This window comes from Eumetopias jubatus, unplaced genomic scaffold (assembly GCF_037043125.1).
Source record: "Eumetopias jubatus isolate StellerSeaLion01/CBP00866 unplaced genomic scaffold, mEumJub1_p1.0 scaffold_2, whole genome shotgun sequence".
Lineage (NCBI taxonomy): Eukaryota > Metazoa > Chordata > Mammalia > Carnivora > Otariidae > Eumetopias > Eumetopias jubatus.
The window spans coordinates 188,919,744-188,939,196 of record NW_028274808.1 but is presented as its reverse complement, the minus strand read 5'-3'; the positions used below and the strand labels follow the sequence as shown (position 1 = coordinate 188,939,196).

Here is a 19,453-nt window from a genome sequence, read left to right as displayed (position 1 = left end):
GGGCCTCCTGTGATCTGGGGACCCTTCCCAGGCCGGGGAGAGCTTCAGGGTGCCTGTCTCCCTTCCTCCAGACCTCGGGGATTTCACCCTGGGACTTTTCACTGAAGGATCTCCCTGCTTGGTCCCTCCCTGGGGAAGTCACCTTCAACTTTCAGGGTTCAGGCAGATGGCAGCAGATGTCACTGCTCTGTGGAAGCTTCTTGGACTCCCCTGGGCAGACACCTGCCTCTCTCATCTTGGCTGCAAAGAATCTTCCTGCCATTATTATAGTGATTATCGTACCAGGTGATTATTTGAGTAAATATTTATTTCTCCTGCTAGAAATGGAACTCTCCAAGGACCGAGACTGGGCCTTATTGACCCCAGCATCCGGCCACCATAGCCTGCATAGACACCACGAATAAATATTTGGTGAGGCAAAAAGACCTGAATAAGAACAATCACCAATGACTCTTTTTTCTTCTGGAAAGAGGTACAGGCATGAGCATCTGTGGAAACTTCAACCTTTTTTTGCCTCAGCTCACTGTGACCCAGGCACCAAAGGACTCGTCCAGAAAAAAAGTTTCCCTTCAGAATTACCAAGACTGAGGTGGTTTTCTGAAAACCAATGAAAAAAAACTATGTATCTAAGAGAATCAAAGAGACTTGCCATGAGAGATCAGGACAAAAGTTTCGGCAAAGTCCCAGGTAACTGTGCCTGGGACAGAGCCACACCCAGGCTTGGCAACCCTCTCTCTGTATGTTCTGGGAGTGGACTGAAAACAGCTCGGCTCTCAAGTGACATTATTATTTATATCTCTCTTGACTTACTGCAGTGCTCTGGCAGAAGAGCCAATGGCCTAAATCAAAATTCCCGGGTCTTGAACAAACTTAAATTTTATGGGCCCTTGTAGGTCCATCCGTGTGGAGGGCCTGCTATGTCTGCACCACAGGGGGCTGCTCACACAGCCTCTCCACCAGCCTGAGAAATTCTCTAGGACTTTGTATCTCTAGGACCTAAGCCAAGCTTCGACTCGCTTGGCTGGCATATAGTTGGCTTGCCAAAAACATTTGAATTAAATTCCAAATTTTCTCTGATGGGTCGTGTTCCGAAAGTTTTATAATGCATCGTGTTGGCCAGGTTGTGGGGAAACAGTCACATGTGCTGCCGTTGGGAGTGTGCACTGGGACATCACTGGTGGAAGGCAATGTGGCATGACTATGAAAGTTAGAGACGCACATGCCACTGGACCCAGAAAATTCTACAGTCACAAGTTAGCACCCACCGAGCATTTGCACATGCTGGGTGCTTTCCAACACTGTATATATATTAATTCATTTCGGCCTCACAAAAGCCCTCTGAGGTAGGTGATATCATTGTCCCAATTTTACAGATGAGGAGGCTCAAGCAAAGAGACTTTAAATCATTTGTCCAAGATTGTCCAGCCAGTAAGAGCCCAGGGGTCTGTTTGGGGCAGCGGGCGGTGGGGGGAGGGGGCTTGCCTAACTATTACTACACTATATCCGTCTACAGAGCAATCCACTGAAGCAGTATCTGTAATGGAGAAAACCAACCTAAATATCTATCATAAGGGAAAGAGTAAATATATTACAGTTTTTTGTACAGGGGATACTGGGTAGTTGTTCTTTCAAACAAATGAGGTTGATATGGAAGGGTACTGATGTGTTGCAATCCCCAAGCTATGAAAAGTTAAGGTAGAAAAAGTAGAGCACAGGCCAGTATGCTATCATTTGTAGAAGAAAAATATATTCATAATTATGCTTGCATATGCATGGTATATAGCTCTGAGCAGATATACAAGAAGAGATAAAATACAACAAAACCAGACAGGGAGCTAGGGAGAGGAGGGAGGCCTTTCACTGTATGCCTTTATATACCTTTAAATTCTGTGTCGCATATATGGATTAATTATTTGAAAAGAAAACAATTTAAGAGAACAAACTATACCTGCAAAGCACATAATGGTTGCCTAATTAAGAAACACAGCACCAGATGTTTAATTCTATTACTAAATGTTCACTTGGTTTTAAAGCTGTCGGTTTATGAATGCTTCTCTCCTCCAGCGTCTAGCTCAGAGTCTGGCCCATCCAAGGTACTCCACAAATGACTGTGGAATGACTAAATAACGTGCATGTAGAGTTGAATCAAATGGAACTGATGTTCCCTGAGGTTCCCTGTGCAATTCACACACACCCTAGGCGGGGTGTGTACCACTCTCTAGAAACCGGGCTCATGAGGGACAATGTTCTAGACCAAGGAGGGCGGGAGGAGAGCCAAGTTTCATGGTGAACCAACCTATGGTTGTCAACATGCACTTGTATTTTGAACCTCCTCAGGATTTTTAATTACATCAGAGGTTTTCAATTGGGGATAATTTTGTCCCCAGGAGACATTGGACAACATCTGGAGACATTTTTGGCTGGGACATTTTTATTGGGGAAATGCTACTAGCATTTGGTGGGTAGAGGCTGGGGACGAGGCGGAGAAAGCCTGAGCCGCCATAACAGCTCCGACCCTTGTTCATCTGCCCCGGGACATACGTAGAACCTCTAGGTGTGTGTATTCTCCCCCAAAAACCCAGCCGATGCACAATCTTCCTGAGCTTATCAACTTTTTTTTCACTGGATCCCATTACTCAGGAGCCCAGCCAACTCTGTCCCATCTCCCTGCCACAGTCACTGTGAGGAGCTGAGAAATAGTTGGATATTTGAGAAAGAATCTTTCCAGAAAATGCCATAGGGTGCTGGTGGAAAGTTCAGCTGTCCCCAAGGCCAGGAGCTCTTCCAGCGGAATGCTAGCTCATGAGGCTGGTTCTTCAGAAACTGAGGGAGGATGAAAATATCTGCATAAATCTCAGGCAGACCCCATCAGGAAGGATGCGTGGCCCCAGATCAAGAAGGACCAGCCCCATCGAGGAAGGTGCGGGTCTGCTCCGTTAGCCGTCTCAGGCAGGCTTATTTGTGGGGGGTGGGGCAAAGAGAGCTACTCAAGGATTCTCCCCCAGTCTGGGCATCAGAGGGGAAAACACAGGGCATCCTGGCTTCCCTCCTCAACCCCAAGATGGAGCTGTTTTATCTGGGAGGCATCCTGGGCATGTGTTGATACTCTCACAAGGAGAGTGGGGGCTCAGAGCCACAGACCTCGCGGTTCTGTTCTGTCCTGGTTGCTGACATGCCTGTGACCATGGGCAAGTCACACAACTGCTCTGGGCCTCAGTTTCTTCCTCTGTAAAATGAGTGTATTACAGGGTTGTTGGAAGAGTCCAAAGAAGTTATAGATGGGGACGATGCTCTAGAGCTGACCGGTTCCCACACAAACGTCATTCGCATCGATATCCACCAGATTTCTGGCTCATTTTTACCCCAGTGACTATGTGGTTAAGTAGGGGTCATCCCAGTGGGGCGGGCATTGGGGGCTGTTGGCGGGACCAGGGCTCAAGCTCTGGAAGTCTGGGGTCAAGGGAGAGAAACTGCAGTTCCTGTCGACACTAAGGCACATGGACACGGAGAATAAGAGTTGGGCGAGGACGAAGCAGCGAGTTTCAGACTCACTTACGTGTGTTTTCCCACCTGGAATATGAAGTGGACTGAAAATCTGGGATGGTAACAAAATAAACTGTTACGGTGGTGGGCTTTTGCTGGCTCCAGCTGCAAAGGTTAATTAACAGGGAAGCTGAATCAAGAGGGTCATTGAAGCCAGGACACTCAAACACCAACTTCACGGGAATTATTTATGTGTTTGACATCATGCAGCAAATGTTAAAATGAAATGTTCTGCCTTAAACTGTGGCCCCGGGGAAGATATACTGAAGTCCTAGCTCCCAGGACCGGTTCTTGTGACCCTATTTGTATAGAAGCTTCTGTGGATGTAATTAGTTAAGGTGAGGTCCTACTGGATTAGGGTGGACCCTAACCAAGGATCCCGGTGTCCTTAGACGAATGCCTTGTGAAGACCCAGAGGCGCGGACACACAGGGAAGAAGGCCCCGTGAGGACAGAGCCAGAGCGGGAAGTGAGGCAACCATCAGAAGCCGGCAGACAGGCACACAGGAGAGTCTCCCTCACAGCCGCTGGGAGGAACCAACCCTGCCGACACCTTGATTTGGGGTGGCTAGCCTCCAAAACTGTGAGACCACACCTTGCTGTGGTTTAAGCCACCAAGTGTGTGGAGATGCATTATGGCGGCCGTAGGAACATAAAACGGCTTATGGTGAGCAGGCAGAGGACACCCAGGAACCGGCTTTCGCCCTGGAGCAGGATCCCTAAAAGGGCAGCCTCGCGGGAAGGGCCAGCGTGAGAGTGGCTGGTATCTTGGAGGCAGAGGGGGGCGGCCAGGGGCGTTATCACTATGCTTCCTGCTGGGCAGAACCCAAGACCGCCTCTAGGCACCGAGCCTTTTTTTTTTTTTTAAAGATTTTTTTTAATTTATTCATTCAAGACACAGAGACACAGGGAGAGAGAGAGCGCGCGCGCGCATGAGCAGGGGGAGAAGCAGAGGGAGGGGGAGGAGCAGGCTCCCCGCTGAGCAGGGAGCCCGATGCCGGGCTTGACACCAGGACCCTGGGATCGTGACCTGAGCCGAAGGCGGACGCTTAACCATCTGAGCCATCCAGGTGCCCCTAGGCACCGAGCCTTTTATCTGCCAGGCAAGCTGCTCTCAGCGAGGGAGGGAAGACTGCATCTGGCAAGCCCTGTTCTTTTTCAAACCACGCGGGTAATTACCCAGAACTCTATTTTCCTCATGGTTTTTGCAAATGGATTTTGTGGTGATTTTTTTTTTTTTCAGACACTTTGGCAGCTCTGAGGGGGGAGGTACAAGAGCCCATTAATGCCAGCATGTGTCACGAGGGCTGATAAGCGCTGAGAGAAGGGAAATATCCTTAATGAAAGAAGGAAAAAAACCAGAGGTTACCTGGGTCTGGAAAATGCTGCGGTGCTGGCAGTCCAATGCCTGGGGCCCTTCTTTGCCTTTTCCGGGACGCACCTTATTTTGTTGGATAAATTCTTCCAGTCTTAAAACCTAAAAGAGAAGAAAAGGAACACTTAGTAATGAAAGGGAGCCCCATTCTCCTGATGGGGTCATTAATCTTCAAAACCATTCTCCCGGGTCAATTTGTTCTGGGGACAGTGCCCCATTAGACAGCTTCTAAACCTGTTTCTGGAAAGGCCATTTCTAATTGGCTGGTTGCTTCATCTTCCTAGAAAAGATGAGCCTGGCAGGTGTATCGTACTCTATACTTCCCTTTAAATTATGCACATCAGTACACCTCTACGGGAGCTGTAGGGTGGTTTTCCTTGGCTTTCAGACCATTCCTGGAAGATCACTCTCTTTCTTTCTTTTCTTTTCTTTTTTTTTTTATTCGACAGAGAGAGACAGCTAGAGAGGGAACACAAGCAGGGGGAGTAGGAGAGGGAGAAGAAGACTCCCCGTGGAGCAGGGAGCCCAATGCGGGGCTCAATCCCAGGACCCTGGGACCACGACCTGAGCCGAAGGCAGATGCCCAACGACTGAGCCACCCAGGTGCCCCGCTCTCTTTCTTTTTTAAAAAAGTTAGTTGGTAAAGAAAAGGAACAATATTTAAGAATTATACCAAAGAAAGGGTGGCTAGAAGGTGCTTTTAAAGTATACAGCCCTAATTATGATGATGATGATTAGCCGACTAATTGCAGGGTATCGATTAAACAGACTGGCCTCTCTGCTCTAGACTCTGAGAAGAACAAGGCAAATAACCATAAAGGAAACTCAGATGTGGCTGACAAATCTTTGCAGGAAACCTAACACTCCTCAGGCCCCATGCCAGGTATGAGGAAGTAAGGAAGAGGGACAGAGTGAGAGCAAGATGGTAAGAGAATAAAATACAGCCCGTGCCTTCCAGGAGCTATCATCTTATGGAGGAGGCAGCAGGTAGATGGCAGGTTATCATCACAGCAATATTCAGAAGACAAAATAATAATAGGACCATGAATGGTGTGCTTGTTCTGTGCCAGGCACAGACCTAAGCATTTTACAGTATAAAGTTGTTTAATCCTCACAACAACTACTATGAGACACATACTACTGCAGAGAATTTACAGCAAAAAACTCTGCCCAGGGCAGTCCAGGGCACTTTAGGGGCGCTAAAGGATGAATAGGAGTCTGTCAGTGGCGAGGGTGAGAAAGAACATTCCAGGGGGCAGGAATAGCAGGTGCAAGGGCAGAGGGAAGGTAGGATGTGTGTAAGGACTGGAGGAAAGTTCCATGTCAGGGACCCGGCATACAGGAATGGCGGGGAGGAAAGAGAGTCCGGAGGGTAGTGGTGGTGGTGGGTTGGGCTAGGCCCCAATTATGAAAAACATGGAAATTAAAGATTTGAGGGAAGGAGGAGTGGGGCCTTGAGCAGATTTGGGTTTTAGAAGGCTAGTTCTGGGAATTAGCTGGCCCATGGGGAATGTGGAGGCAGGGAGATACAGGCCAAGGCTCTCGCCAGAGTCTAGGCAATATCACGGAAGAAGATTACGAAACGGTTTATACTGCATCTTGCTAAGGCTTGCGAAATATTCAAATGGGAGTCCTATGCAATTGTTTCTGTAACATCTACAAGAGGTAAAGAAAAACAGAGTCTAGGCAAGCCATCCTGGGGGTCTGATGAAGGGAGAGGAGGGGACTGAGAACCTTTAGTGATAGGACCCACAGGGCTTGACAACTGATTGGATGTGATGATGGGGTAGGGCAGGGACTCCAGGTGAAGATGGAGGAGGTCAGGACTGACTCTCCCATTTCTAGCTTTGGTAAGCGGGGGACCAGATGAGGTCACCACTAGCAGGGTGGAAGAAATGGAGGATGAAGAGCAGGCCTGAGGCGCTTTGTCAAGGTCAGCCTCTGGGTCAGGCCAGCCATCTGTAGATATGATCCTCGGTCATCAAAGATGCGGCATACCGTGCTAGAGGGAGTATGGGCATAATGGTTAAGAGTGGGGTCTTCAGAGCCGCATTACCTGAGTTTGAATCCCAGGCCCCGCTCGTCCTTACCTGTATGACTTTGAGGAAGTGATTTACCTTCTCTGTGCCTCAGTTTACTCATCTGTAAACCAAGGATAATCATAGTACCTACATTGTACAGTGGTAGTGAGGATTAATTAAAAGTTAATATATGTAACCGCTTAGACAGTACCTTAACTAAAGTAAGCACTCAGCAAAATTCACCCTTGTCATTTTTAGAGAGGGGTTCTCAGGGGCATTTAGAGAAATAGTTGGCAGGGGGACCCCAGTGTCCCATGTCAGAAGCGTGACTGGGCTGGTCCCACACACATATGTGAAGCCTCCCTAAGCTCTGCAGAGCAGCGTAGTCCAGATCCAATGTGAAAATTGGCAGTGTAGCTCAGGAGGGAGGGAGAGAGGAGGGAGAAAGGAACGGGCATCCTCACTGGGCCGCCACCTTGGGCTAAGGTGGAACAGGAGCTTCTGGAGCAGAGACTTTCCACCAGGACTGCTCCTCCAGAGCCCCTGATATAGCAAGTCCAAGGCATGGCAGGCTCACCTTCTAGAAGAATGATAACTGTGACATAGAAAAAAAGGTTGGAGGAAACCATAACATGGACATGCATCACTCAGCCGAAGAGATAACATATCACAAATACAGGTGCGGCCCCTGAGTTTCTCCTGATCTACCACCCTCCCTCCCTTCTAGAAACAACCCCTGGTTCAGATTTCCTTCTGTCATTCTCAGGCGTGTCTCCAGACTGAACTCCACCATGTATTTTTAAACAATCAATACTGTTTTGCACACGGCTTCTAGATTCTTAAAAGCTCCCCCAGGAGGTTGCAGTGCTCAGTCAGGGCTGAGGAACAAATTTCTTTTTCTTTCTTTCTTTCTTTTTTTTTTTTAAGATTTTATTTATTTATTTATTTGAGAGCGAGAGAATGAGAGAGAGAGAGAGAGAAAGAGCACATGAGAGCGGGGAGGGTCAGAGGGAGAAGCAGACTCCCCGCTGAGCAGGGAGCCCGATGCGGGACTCGATCCTGGGACTCCAGGATCATGACCTGAGCGGAAGGCAGACACTTAACCAGCTGAGCCACCCAGGCGCCCCCGAGGAACCAACTTCATGGACTCCTGAGGGGAGGGTGGACTCAGGGCTCATCTGGAAGGTGTGAGAAAGGGCAGGGGAAGCAAGGGAACCCCTTCACATTTTGGGGGGTCTAATGAGGCTCAAGAATGAAGCCTGTTTCTAGTCCCTCCCACGAGTTCCCCCCATAGGATGGTCAACAGATCTTTAAACTTTGACCTTAGTCTCTGGGTGGTCTGGACAGGTGGACCCACAGAGCAAACTGATGTTCAGCTGGTCTACAGGCATTCTCTACTCCTTTCTCCCTTGCCTGCCTCCTCCGTCCCTCCCCAGGATGGCCTGGTGATGCAGATATGACTAATGGGAGGAGGAGTCAGTGGGAGCCCTCCGTGAAGGCTTGTGGTTTCCTGATGAAGTGGGCAGGCCTGGTCATTCACTCCGCTCCCCCCTTTCCTGGGGTAAATTTGGATCTGACAACAGAGCGGTGACAGTCATTTTCCAAGCCTGGGGGAGTCTGAGCTGACTTCTTAGACGCAGCAGGCTCAGGGCCTAGGGCCCACGATACTTTGAGGGGCCATGACAATGTTTGAATTTCGTTTAAAGTCAGAAAGTAAAAATACAGCTAGGTTATATTAGTCTTTATACCAATGTAGTCATAAAATATAATTTTTGATATTTTTTTTTCAATAGAGGAAGGTGTCCATGAAGGCAAAAGCACCTAAAACCCAGGAAAGTGACGACACAGCCCAGGAGGAGGAGAGACTGTGGGCATCTCATATATACCAGGCCTGATGTCATTTATACACAGAATCCACCCCAGCAGCCTACTGCCTCCTTTCATGCGAGACATTAAAGGCCTCTTTGTCAAGCCTCCATAAATCAGGCTGTTACTCGCAGCTAAATTTATGCCCCACGAGACAGATTTCTTATCGGGCTGAAGTCCTTTCCTTTCTTCCAAGGATGCTGAACGTACGGAAGTCAGGTCAGTTTTCTGAGATTCCTGGCATCTCAGTTAGCCAAGACTCCCACCCAGACCCATCACTCCCAAGCACTGCATTAATTTGGGATTTACCTCTAGCAGAGAATTCTGGAGCTTCACATTTAGGGCTGCTTTCTCTTCTTCCAGCTGCTTGATTTCATTTTCTGACTTCTTCTTCACTTCCTCCAACTGTACTTCTACTTCCTAAATGATGATTAGAAGAGTTATCCACATCCAAGACATGAACGCGTGGACAGGACATGCACATATTCACACCCTGCCTTATCCCAAAGGGGTTCAAAGAAGCTTACAATAAATGTCGCAGGGTATAAAATTAATCTACAGAAATCCATTGCATTTCTATCCACTAATAATGAAGCAGCAGAGAGAGAAATTAAGAAAGCAATCCCATTTACACTTGCACCAAAAAGAATAAAATACCTAGGAATAAACTTTACCAAGGAGATGAAAAACCTGTACTCTGAAAACTATAAAACACTGATGAGAAAAACTGAAGACAACCCAAACAAACGGAGAGCTAGTCTATGCTCATGGATTGGGAGAACAAATATTGTTAAAATGTCCATACTACCCAAAGCAATCTACAGGTTTAATGCAAACCCTATCAAAATACCAACAGCATTTTTCACAGAACTGGAACAAATAATTCTAAAATTTGTATAGAACCATGAAAGAACCCAAAATATCCAAAGTAATCTTGAAAAAGAAGAATAAAACTAGAGGTATCACAATCCTACATTTCAAGATTTACTAAAAAGCTGTAGTACTTAAAACAGTATCGTACTGCCACAAAAATAGACACGTAGGTCAATGGAACAGAAAAGAAATCCCAGAAATAAATCCATGTTTATATGCCTCCTTGACGAAGGAGGCAAGAACATGCAATGGGAAAAGACAGTCTCTTCAACAAATGGTGTTGGGAAAACTGGACAGCTACATGCAAAAGAATGAAACTGGACCACTTTCTTACACCATACACAAAAATAAACTCAAAATGTATTAAAGACCTAAATGTGAGACCTGAAACCATAAACATCCTAGAAGAGAACACAGGCAGTAATTTCTCTGATATCAACCATAGCAATGTTTTTCTAGAGGCAAGGGAAAGAAAAGCAAAAATAAACTACTGGGACTACATCAAAATGAAAAGTTTCTACACAGCAAAGGAAACAAATCAACAAAACTAAAAGACAACCTACTGAATGGGAGAAGATACTTGCAAATGACATATCCAATAAAGGATTAGTAATCAAAATATATAAAGAATATAGAACTTGGGGTGCCTGGTTGGTTCAGTCGGCAGAGCATGCAACTCTTAATCTTAGGGTTGTAGGTTCGAGCCCCACATTGAGTGTAGAGATTACTTAAAAATAAAATCTTAAAAAAATGAACATACAACATCCAAAAAACAAATAATCCATTTTAAAATGGGAAGATTTGAACAGACATTTCTCCAAAGAAGACATCCAGATGACCAACAGACACATGAAAAGATGCTCAACATCACTCATCATCAGGGAAATACAAATCAAAACCACAATGAGATATCACCTCACCTCGCCTGTCAGAATGTCTAAAATAAAAAACACAAGGAACAACAAGTGTTGGCAAAGATGTGGAGAAAAATGAACGCTTTGTACTGTTGGTGAGAATGCAAACTGGTGCAGCCACTGTAGAAAACAGTATGGAGATCCTCAAAAAATAAAAAGTAAAATTACATATGATCTAGTAAATCAACTATTGGGTATTTACCCAAAGAATATAAAAACACCAATTCAAAGAGTTACATGAACTGCTATGTTTATTGCAACATTTAAAAGAGTTAAATTAAGGGAAGCAGCCCATGTGTCCATTGATAGATGAATGGATAAAGAGGATGTGGTGTACACACACACACACACACACACACACACACACACGAATATTATTCAACCATGGACAAGGATGAAATCTTGCCATTTGCAGCAATATGGATGGATCTAGAGAATACAATGTTAAGTGAAATAAGTCAGAGTTAGAAAGACAAATACCATATGATTTCACTCATACGTGGAATTTAAAGAAACAAAACAAACATACAGAGAAAAAAAAGAGACAAGCCAAAAAACAGACTCTTAACTATAGAGAACAAACAGATGGTTACCAGAGGGGAGGTGGGTGGGGGATGGGTGAAATAGGTGATGGGGATTAAAGAGTACAATTCTGGTGAGCATTAAGTAATGTAGAGAATTGCTGAATCACTATGTTGTACACCTGAAACTAATATAACACTGTACGTTAACTACCCTGGAATTAAAATTAAAAAAAAGATTGATTTATTAATTTAAAAAGTCACTGGAATGAATAAATCCAGAGTCAGCAGAATTTTATATAAACCATTACTTCATTCCTGTCACTGACTTACTTCTGGATCTCAGCTTTTAATATTACTTAAAGGAAATAACTTCACAATTATTAAACTCTACTTCCAAGTTAAAAAAAAAAGAAGCCTACAATAGTCATAAAATATTGTAAGAAAACACAAATTAGAAATAAACAATGGGGTGCCTGGGTGGCTTGGCTGGTTGGACATCTGACTCAGTTTCAGCTCAGGTCATGATCTCAGGGTCGTGAGATGGAGCCCGTGTGGGGCTCCATGCTCAGGGAAGAATCTATTTGGGATTCTCTACCTCCCCCTCTGACCCTCCCTCTGCTTGTGCTCTCTCTCTTTCTCACTCAAATAAATAAATAAAATCTTTGAGGAAAAAAAAGAAATACACAAGAAATTCAAAAGAAAACAAATGTTAAGATTATACCCCAAATCTGGTAAATATTGGCGGGGGAGCCGGGGCGGTGGGACATGGTAGACATCTGGGTTTAAGTTTTACAGTGTCAAGTGAGAAAAGAGAATGCTCATTACTGACACAATTCTCAGTGTTCCATAAGTCAAAAAGCCAACTACATTCTCAGATGCAGGGAAATATTAAAATCAGAGTAAAATCTTCCTCTGGTCTTCTCAACAATTCTATACTTTAGTCAAAGTGACGGGGTTCATGGAGCGGCTTTCTCCATGGTTCCTCTCCCCAGCCTGACAGCCTTACACAGAAGATCCAGATAAAGGAACACTCTGGGGACCACGCCAATGGCATAGCCTTTTAGCCGTGTGATCTTGAGCACATTTCTTACCCTCTGTGTGACTTATTGTGCTCCTTCCAAGCCTAGCACATTTCTGGCAGGGTGAGGGATGGATAAATAATGAGTACTACTATTCATTTGATAGATGCCTACCGTTTCCAGTCTAGCTTATTTTGGGAGAAATCTTGTAAGTGTCTAGAGGAGAGGATGAAATATCCTGTTCTTCTTAGCTGGCCTTTATAAGTAGATAACAGCTCATTCATTCAACAAATACTTACCGAGACTCACCATGTGCCAAGCCCTGTTTTCAGAATTGGGCATAAGAACAGACAAAATATCTACTTGCCAGGAGCTCACGTTGGCGTAAAAGAGACAGGCAGCCGAATCAATAGGCACAACTTAGTAGACGCTATGTTGGATGGCGACAAGTGCCGAGGACAAATAACAAAGCAGGAAAGGGGGCTACAGAGGATCGAGTGGGTTGGGTTCAGTTCACATAGGTTGGCCTGAGAAATCCTTAGGAGGAAGCGAACCTGGAGTAAAGGCCTGTGGTAAGTAAGGAGGCTAGCCAATGAGATGTCTTGGTGTGAGTACTCCTGGACCTGCGCGGGTTCTGGCATGTTCTAAGGACAGAGAGGAGGCAGGCCTCTATGGCTGAAGCGGAGTAACCGAGGAGGAAGGGGGTGGGAGATGGCATTAGAGGACATGGGGGAGACCACAGGAAGCCTCAGATGTTGTGATAAAGACAGATAAGATGAAGGCCAACCAACAGCTGGAAAGTGGGGTGACATGATTCAGCTTTAACAAGGTCACTTGGCTTCTGTCTTAAGGACAGACTGGAGGGGGGATGGGGCAGATGGGGCAGGAGGCAGGCCAGTGAGGAAGCTGCGGCAGTAACCCAGGTGGGAGCCGCAGGGGGAGCTGGACCGAGGCAGCAGCGCGGCTGGCGACAGGTGTAGAACCACAGATGTCTTCTCAGTGTAGACTGTGAGGGCCTGCTGTCAAGGACAACACCAAGGTTTCTAACCTGAGCAGGGGGAGGATGGTGCACCATTAACACAGACAAGGAAGACAGAAGAAGAGGCAGGTTTTCGGACAGTAGGAGGAGCTCGTTGGGGACATGTTGAGTTTAAGACCTCTGCTAGATTTCCTGTGTGCAGGTGGACACATGGGTCTGGAAATCAGGGGAGAGTTCTGGATTGCCGGTATGCATTTGGGAGTCATCAGCATACAGAACGTATTAAGCCATGTATTTAGATGAAAAAAGCTAGAGAATATAAAGGAAAATAGAGATTCAAGAACAGAGAGCCCTGGGACACTCCAGCATTTCCTATAAAGTTGAGGTTAAAGTATCTGAGCATTATCTGGAGCTCAGTTCTTCCGCGTTGTCAATTGATTATGGACTTTTATGCTCTCCTTGCGAGCGGATGGACCTAGTAATAGTAGCTGATATTTACCAAGTGCCTACGGTTTGCCGGGTCCTTTACACAAAGACTCATTCTGATCCTTATGAAAACCTTATCAACTGAGTACTATTGCTGAAGTTCCTTATATAATGAAGAAATGAAGCTTAAAGAGGTTAAATGATTTGCCCCAGGTCATTGGGCCAGTAGGTGGAGAAGTCAAGATTTGAACTCAGGAAGGCTGACTGTTTGGCTGCACTTCTTCCCTGCCATCCTAAGGGAAATGTGGCATCCAGTACAAATGCCTGACTGAAAGGTCTTCCCACCTCTGTGACAACAAAGCTGAGGGAGGCCCCGTGGGCAGGCCCCCAATGCTCCCCAAAGCAGGGTGAAGGAGCTGGAAGTCCAGTCTTCAGGAACTGGGGCCTTGTTCTGTTTCCAAGGAGTGAGGTGCAGTTGAGCTGTCATATGGGAATGTGGAGGGCAAAGGCTCGTGTGATGGGGGATGACCTGGGGTTAAATGGAAACCTATCATTCACTCATTCAACCAACTAATATCAATTGAATAACTATTACATGCCAAGTATTGAAGGGGCTAGGGATACAGTCACTGTGTGCTGGTAAATGTTAAACAGCTGGCTTCCAATCAATCAATCAATCAAACTGATTTGTAGCATTTGTTGATTTCCATGTATAAGTACTCCTACTATGGCCAATTTCAAGTTACTACCATGATGTCACTGAGTAGAGAGTTGGGAAAAGGTGTGACAACTGCCTCTCAGGAGTCAGTACAAGTTGGCTCTGACACACTGGAGGTAATAGTGAACAGGGTTCCCCAGTGGGGAAAACAAGTAGGAAATAGGTGATTATAATGAAATGTAGTGACAGCTATGTGAAGGTAGGATCAGTAAAAACTAGACAAAATGAGACAGGTGAATTTGGGAGTTGGAGGGGGGAGTGATGCCCCTTAAGGGAGAGCTAGGCATTAAGGCCAAGAAGGGAAAGGGTATGGAATGAACGGTGACCTAAAAGGCTGGAGAGCAGAATTGAACAGGGGAGTGGTGTGGGATGAAGCAAGAGAGGCAAACAGGAGTCCAACCACATAGGGTCTTAAAAATCACGTGAAGGAATTTGAACTACACCATGAAGATAATAGGGGGCCTTGGGAGAGTATGAAACCAAGGTTGAGTTTTCAGAAGATCCCCCTGGAATGGAGACTGGATTCAAGGAAGTAGGGAGATGGGACGCAGGGAGACCAGTAAGGAGATCATCACATGGTCCAGCAAGAAATGGTGGGTGACTGGATCAGCGTGTGACCACCAAGGACAGAGGGAACTGGACATATTCCAGGGCCATCAAAGAAGTGGACAAATGGGTTTGATGGCTGACTGAATGTGACACACAAAGGAGAAGTCATGTCTGACTACTGGGTTTCCGACTTGAGCATCTAAAGAGATATTGCTACTGATCACCTGGAGGACACCTGCACACTTTCTGTGGAGCCAAGTCCAGTCCCTGGGGTCAGGCACTTAGAAGAAAAGGGGGACGCAATTAGATTGTAAGGTCACATGAGGTGGACACTTAGCATGGGTATCGTCTCTTCAGTAAATCAAAGATCCCTTTTGCAGGGCTTGATGTTTGGAAAGTTCATTTGCTAAAAACAACATATAAATTATCCTTTGGCCCCCCAAAACCATCAGAAACAAAGAAAAATTCTGATTTTTTTATTTCATTGTTTAGCTTCTTAGTCACCGAAGCTTTTGTTGAATAAAAGTTTTGTTAAACATGCTTTCCAGTAAAGACACTCACTAACTCTGCCAAAGCGTGCTCTCGGTCACGACAGTGTAGACGCCTGGGAAAAAGATTCCTAGCAGGAAACAAGGGCTATTTCTAATTCTACACAGCTTAACTTCCCAGGGTCCTTGTGATCAATCACAGCTTTAGCTGTTGCCTTGACAAATGGACCTAAAGTGAAAAAAAATGTCCCCCAGGTGGAAAGAGCTGACTTCATTAGTGATTTTTGGCACCTGGAAGCTTCATTTTAGGTGCAGAATAATGTAGTTTTCTGTCAGAAGACGAACAGCTCTGGGTCGCCTCGAGAACACAGATTGGGAGGAAAGCATGCCTATATCCAGCTCAGTCCTAAGTGACCCTGAGCATTTCAACAGGAAACTTTAACACTCTCCTAGCTAGGCAAAGGGAAAAAAACACAACTACAAGGATATGAACATGAGGGAAAAGGAGACTAGTGCTTTCAAATCTAAAAACTGCAGCATCCCATTCCATACCTGGAACAGGGTTCCATGGGCCATTAATTTCCAGAAGTCACAGAGCACTTCCAGAAACTGTTCTTCTCAACACTCATGGTACTCAGGGAAAAAGCTTTATTGCATCCATTTCACATGCAAGAAATCCCGTGAGATAAAAGTAGGACTCACACCCACCTTCGGCTTCCTTGTCTAGACTGTCCACAATTACAGGTAATTTAAAAAATAGATACATGGAGTTTGAGTCCCATGTTGGGTGTAGAGATTACTTAAATAAATAAACTTTAAAAAAAAGGGGTGGGGGAGAAAGACACATGAAGGAGCCACAGTGATGGGAGCAACAAATGAGCAACCACAGGAAATTATTAGATTTCAATTGGTGCTTTAAAGGAAAACACGTTGAGGTGCCTCAGCGGCTCAGTGCATTAAGCGTTGGACTTTTGTTTTCAGCTCAGGTCATGATCTCATGATCCTGAGATCGAGCCCCAAGTCGGGCTCCATGCTCAGTGCAGAGTCTGCTTGAGATTTTCTCTCTCCCTCTGCCCCTTTCCCTAGTTGTGCACTCACTGTTTCATTCTCTCTTTCTAAAGTAAATAAATACAATAAATCTTTAAAAAAAATAAAGGAAAACAAAACATGCTAACTTTTTTTTTCAAGAAGAAAAATTACTATTTGGAATGCCTCTGTCTGCAGCTCCCCCTGCTTGTGTGCACTCTCTCTATCAAATAAATAAATAAATAAATCTTTAAAAAAAATCTATACTTTCAACAAGCTAACATTCTTAATGTCCAGCATCCAATCAAATATTACTAACAGAGGCTGCAGGGGCCCGAAATGCAAATGCTGGGGGGTCACACAGAGAACCAGCAAGAGGGACCTGAGGACACCAGAGTGCCCCCTTGCCCCACCAGCCCTGCTGGCCTGAGGAGCTGGGCTGGAAGGCAGGTAGGATAGGTGCCTGCTCCCTGTCTTTGTGAAGCTCCCAGAGCCTAGAAGGCACCTACCACGTGTGACCGTGGGCCCCTGGGAGCTGGGGCTTCCTGACGCCTGGCACCTGTGGTCTTTCTGTCCTGAGGCTCCCTCTGCCCCAGGAACTTGTCTCCATTTGGATTCAATGTGTGGTTCACCCAACAACAGAGCAGACCCACACTGGGTCCAGGGGAGTGCCCTGACCTGCTCACCGGTGTTCACCAATGCTTGCAGGTATAGGTGCTGAATAAACATTTGGGGGTCAGTGTGGGACCCGTGGATGAATAGCTATTGTTCAAATATTATTTTATACTGGATAGCCTTAGATTTAGTTTGACTGTTTCTTTAAATGTGACCTGCCCTAAAGAACAATGCATTCATTAGTAGAAAACACCTACTGGGCACCAACTAGATTGAGGGGTTCAGTCCCTGTGCCCACCAAGGTCACTTTCTAGAGGACAGATCACAGTCAAGTGAAGTAATCACAATGGCTCTTAAAGCTTACTGGGACCATTGTGTGAGTTCAGGGCATGGACGGACTGGGCTAGGCAATGGGCTACTTTGTGGGGGGAGGCTTTCTCTGTAGGGATTCTCAGGGGCATGGAGATGAAGAGGAGCACTTCAGGGGAGGTGGCCAGCAACGGAGCGGGTGACACAAAGGCCTGGGAAGCTCCCCAGGATGGGGTGGAGTGAGAAGCATGTGTCCTGGAAGCCATAAACCCAAACAGAGCCCAGGAGGATGCAGAGGACATGCTTAGCCATTACTCAGGCTCCCCGGTCGGAGGAGGGGAGGGTGTGGAGAACAGCTGCTGGGTCCAGGCGAGCACAGCCAGGGTGATGGGCATTCTGGGAGGAGGGAGCTCAGGAGGACACTTTGGTTTGGGGCATGAGCAAGTGGGAGAACGGGATCACTTGCTGACGGGGACTCAGGGTGACCCTCTCTTCATGATGTCCTTCATGATGGGGTGAGCATCCTTATAAAAGACACCAGAGAGCTCTTGCCCTCTCTCCAGGCACATGCACAAAGGAGAGGTCGTGTGAGCACACAGTGAGAAGGTAGCTGTCTGCAAGCTAAGAAGAGGGCCCCTCACAGAACCTGACCATACTGGCAGCCTGATGATGGACCTCTAGCCACCAGAACCGTCAGAAAATTAGTATCTGTTGTTTAAGCCCATAGGGCTTGGTGAGCTCTTAGACATGGCACTAAAAGCATGATCCATAAAAGAAAACACTTGATAAACTGGATTTTAGCAAACATAAAAACTTTGGGGTGCCCAGTGGCACAGTTAGTTAAGCATCTGACTCTTGGTTTCAGCTCAGGTCATGATCTCAGGGTCATGGGATCGGGCTCTGTAGAGTCTACTTGAGATTTTCTCTCTCCCTCTCCCTTTGCCCTCCCCCCTCAAATAATAAAAAAATCTTTTTTTTTTTTTAAAGTAAAAACTTTTGCCCTATTAAAGATCCCGTTAGGAGAATGAAAAGAGAAGCTACAGAAGAGGAGAACATATTTGTGAATCACATATCTGACGAAAATGTGTATCTAGAATATACAAAGATCTCTCAAAACTCAACAGGAGGGGCGCCTGGGTGGCTCAGTCATTGAGCGTCTGCCTTTGGCTCAGGTCATGATCCCAGGGTCCTGGGATCGAGCCCCGCATCGGGCTCCCTGCTCCACGGGAAGCCTGCTTCTCCCTCTCCCACTCCCCCTGCTTGTGTTCCCTCTCTCGCTGTGTTTCTGTCAAATAAATAAATAAAATCTTAAAAAAAAAAACCCGAACTATCCAATAGAAAATGGGCAAAAGACATGAACAGACATTTCATCAAAGAGAGTATACAGATGGCAGATAAGTACATGAAAAGATATTCAACAACACTAGCCATTAGGGAAATGCAAATGAAAACCTTTATATCACTACCTACCTGTTAGGACAGCTGGTTAAAATAAACAGTGAAAACATCAAATGCTGGAAAGAATGTGGATCTCTCATTCATTACTAGTGGGAATGTAAATGCTACAGTTGCTCTAGTAAGATAGTTTGATAGGTTCTTCAAAAGCTAAACATAAACTCTATAACCCAGCAATCATGCTCCTGGACATTTATCCCAGAGAATGAAAAATCAAATTCACACAAAACACTGTGCACAAATGTTCACTGCAGGTTTATATGTGTAATAGCCTTAAAACTGGAAACAACCAAAATGTCCCCCAAAGGTGAACGGGTGAACAAACTGTAGTATGTCCATAACATGGAATCCAACTCAGCAATAAAGAAAAAAGAACTACTGATGCACCAACTTGGCTGGATCTCAGGGGCATTATGCTGAGTGAAAACAAAAAAACCGACCACCCTCAAAAGGTCACCGCTGTAGGATTTCACTCATGTAACATTCTCAAAAGAACAAAACTCTCAAGATGTAGAACAGATTGGCAGTGGCTACAGGCAGGAATTGTGGGGACAAAGGTGGGTACCTGAGGGAGATCTTCATGCTGACAGAGCAGTTCTGCACCTGGGCTGTGCTGTGGCCTACGTGAATGAACACAATACAATGGTAGAACCAGACACGCACATCATGCCCATGTCAGTTTCCTGGTGTTAACCCTGTTCTGCGGTGATGTAAGATGCTACCACTGGGGTAAAATGGGTGACAGGTGCCTTTA

General features: G+C 45.8%; 1 protein-coding gene across 2 annotated transcripts in view; it reads right to left on the bottom strand.

Annotated features, from left to right (window-relative positions):
- FAM184B (family with sequence similarity 184 member B) overlaps positions 1-19,453 on the bottom strand; it is a 142,248-nt gene that overhangs the window by 41,843 nt on the left and 80,952 nt on the right. For both annotated transcript variants that reach the window (XM_088021235.1, XM_028087292.2), the window contains exons 6-7: positions 9,114-9,224; positions 4,912-5,019 (exon numbers count right to left, since the gene is read on the bottom strand). In XM_088021235.1, coding sequence (XP_087877361.1) covers positions 4,912-5,019; positions 9,114-9,224 — 219 coding nt within the window. The remainder of the gene's footprint in view (positions 1-4,911; positions 5,020-9,113; positions 9,225-19,453) is intronic.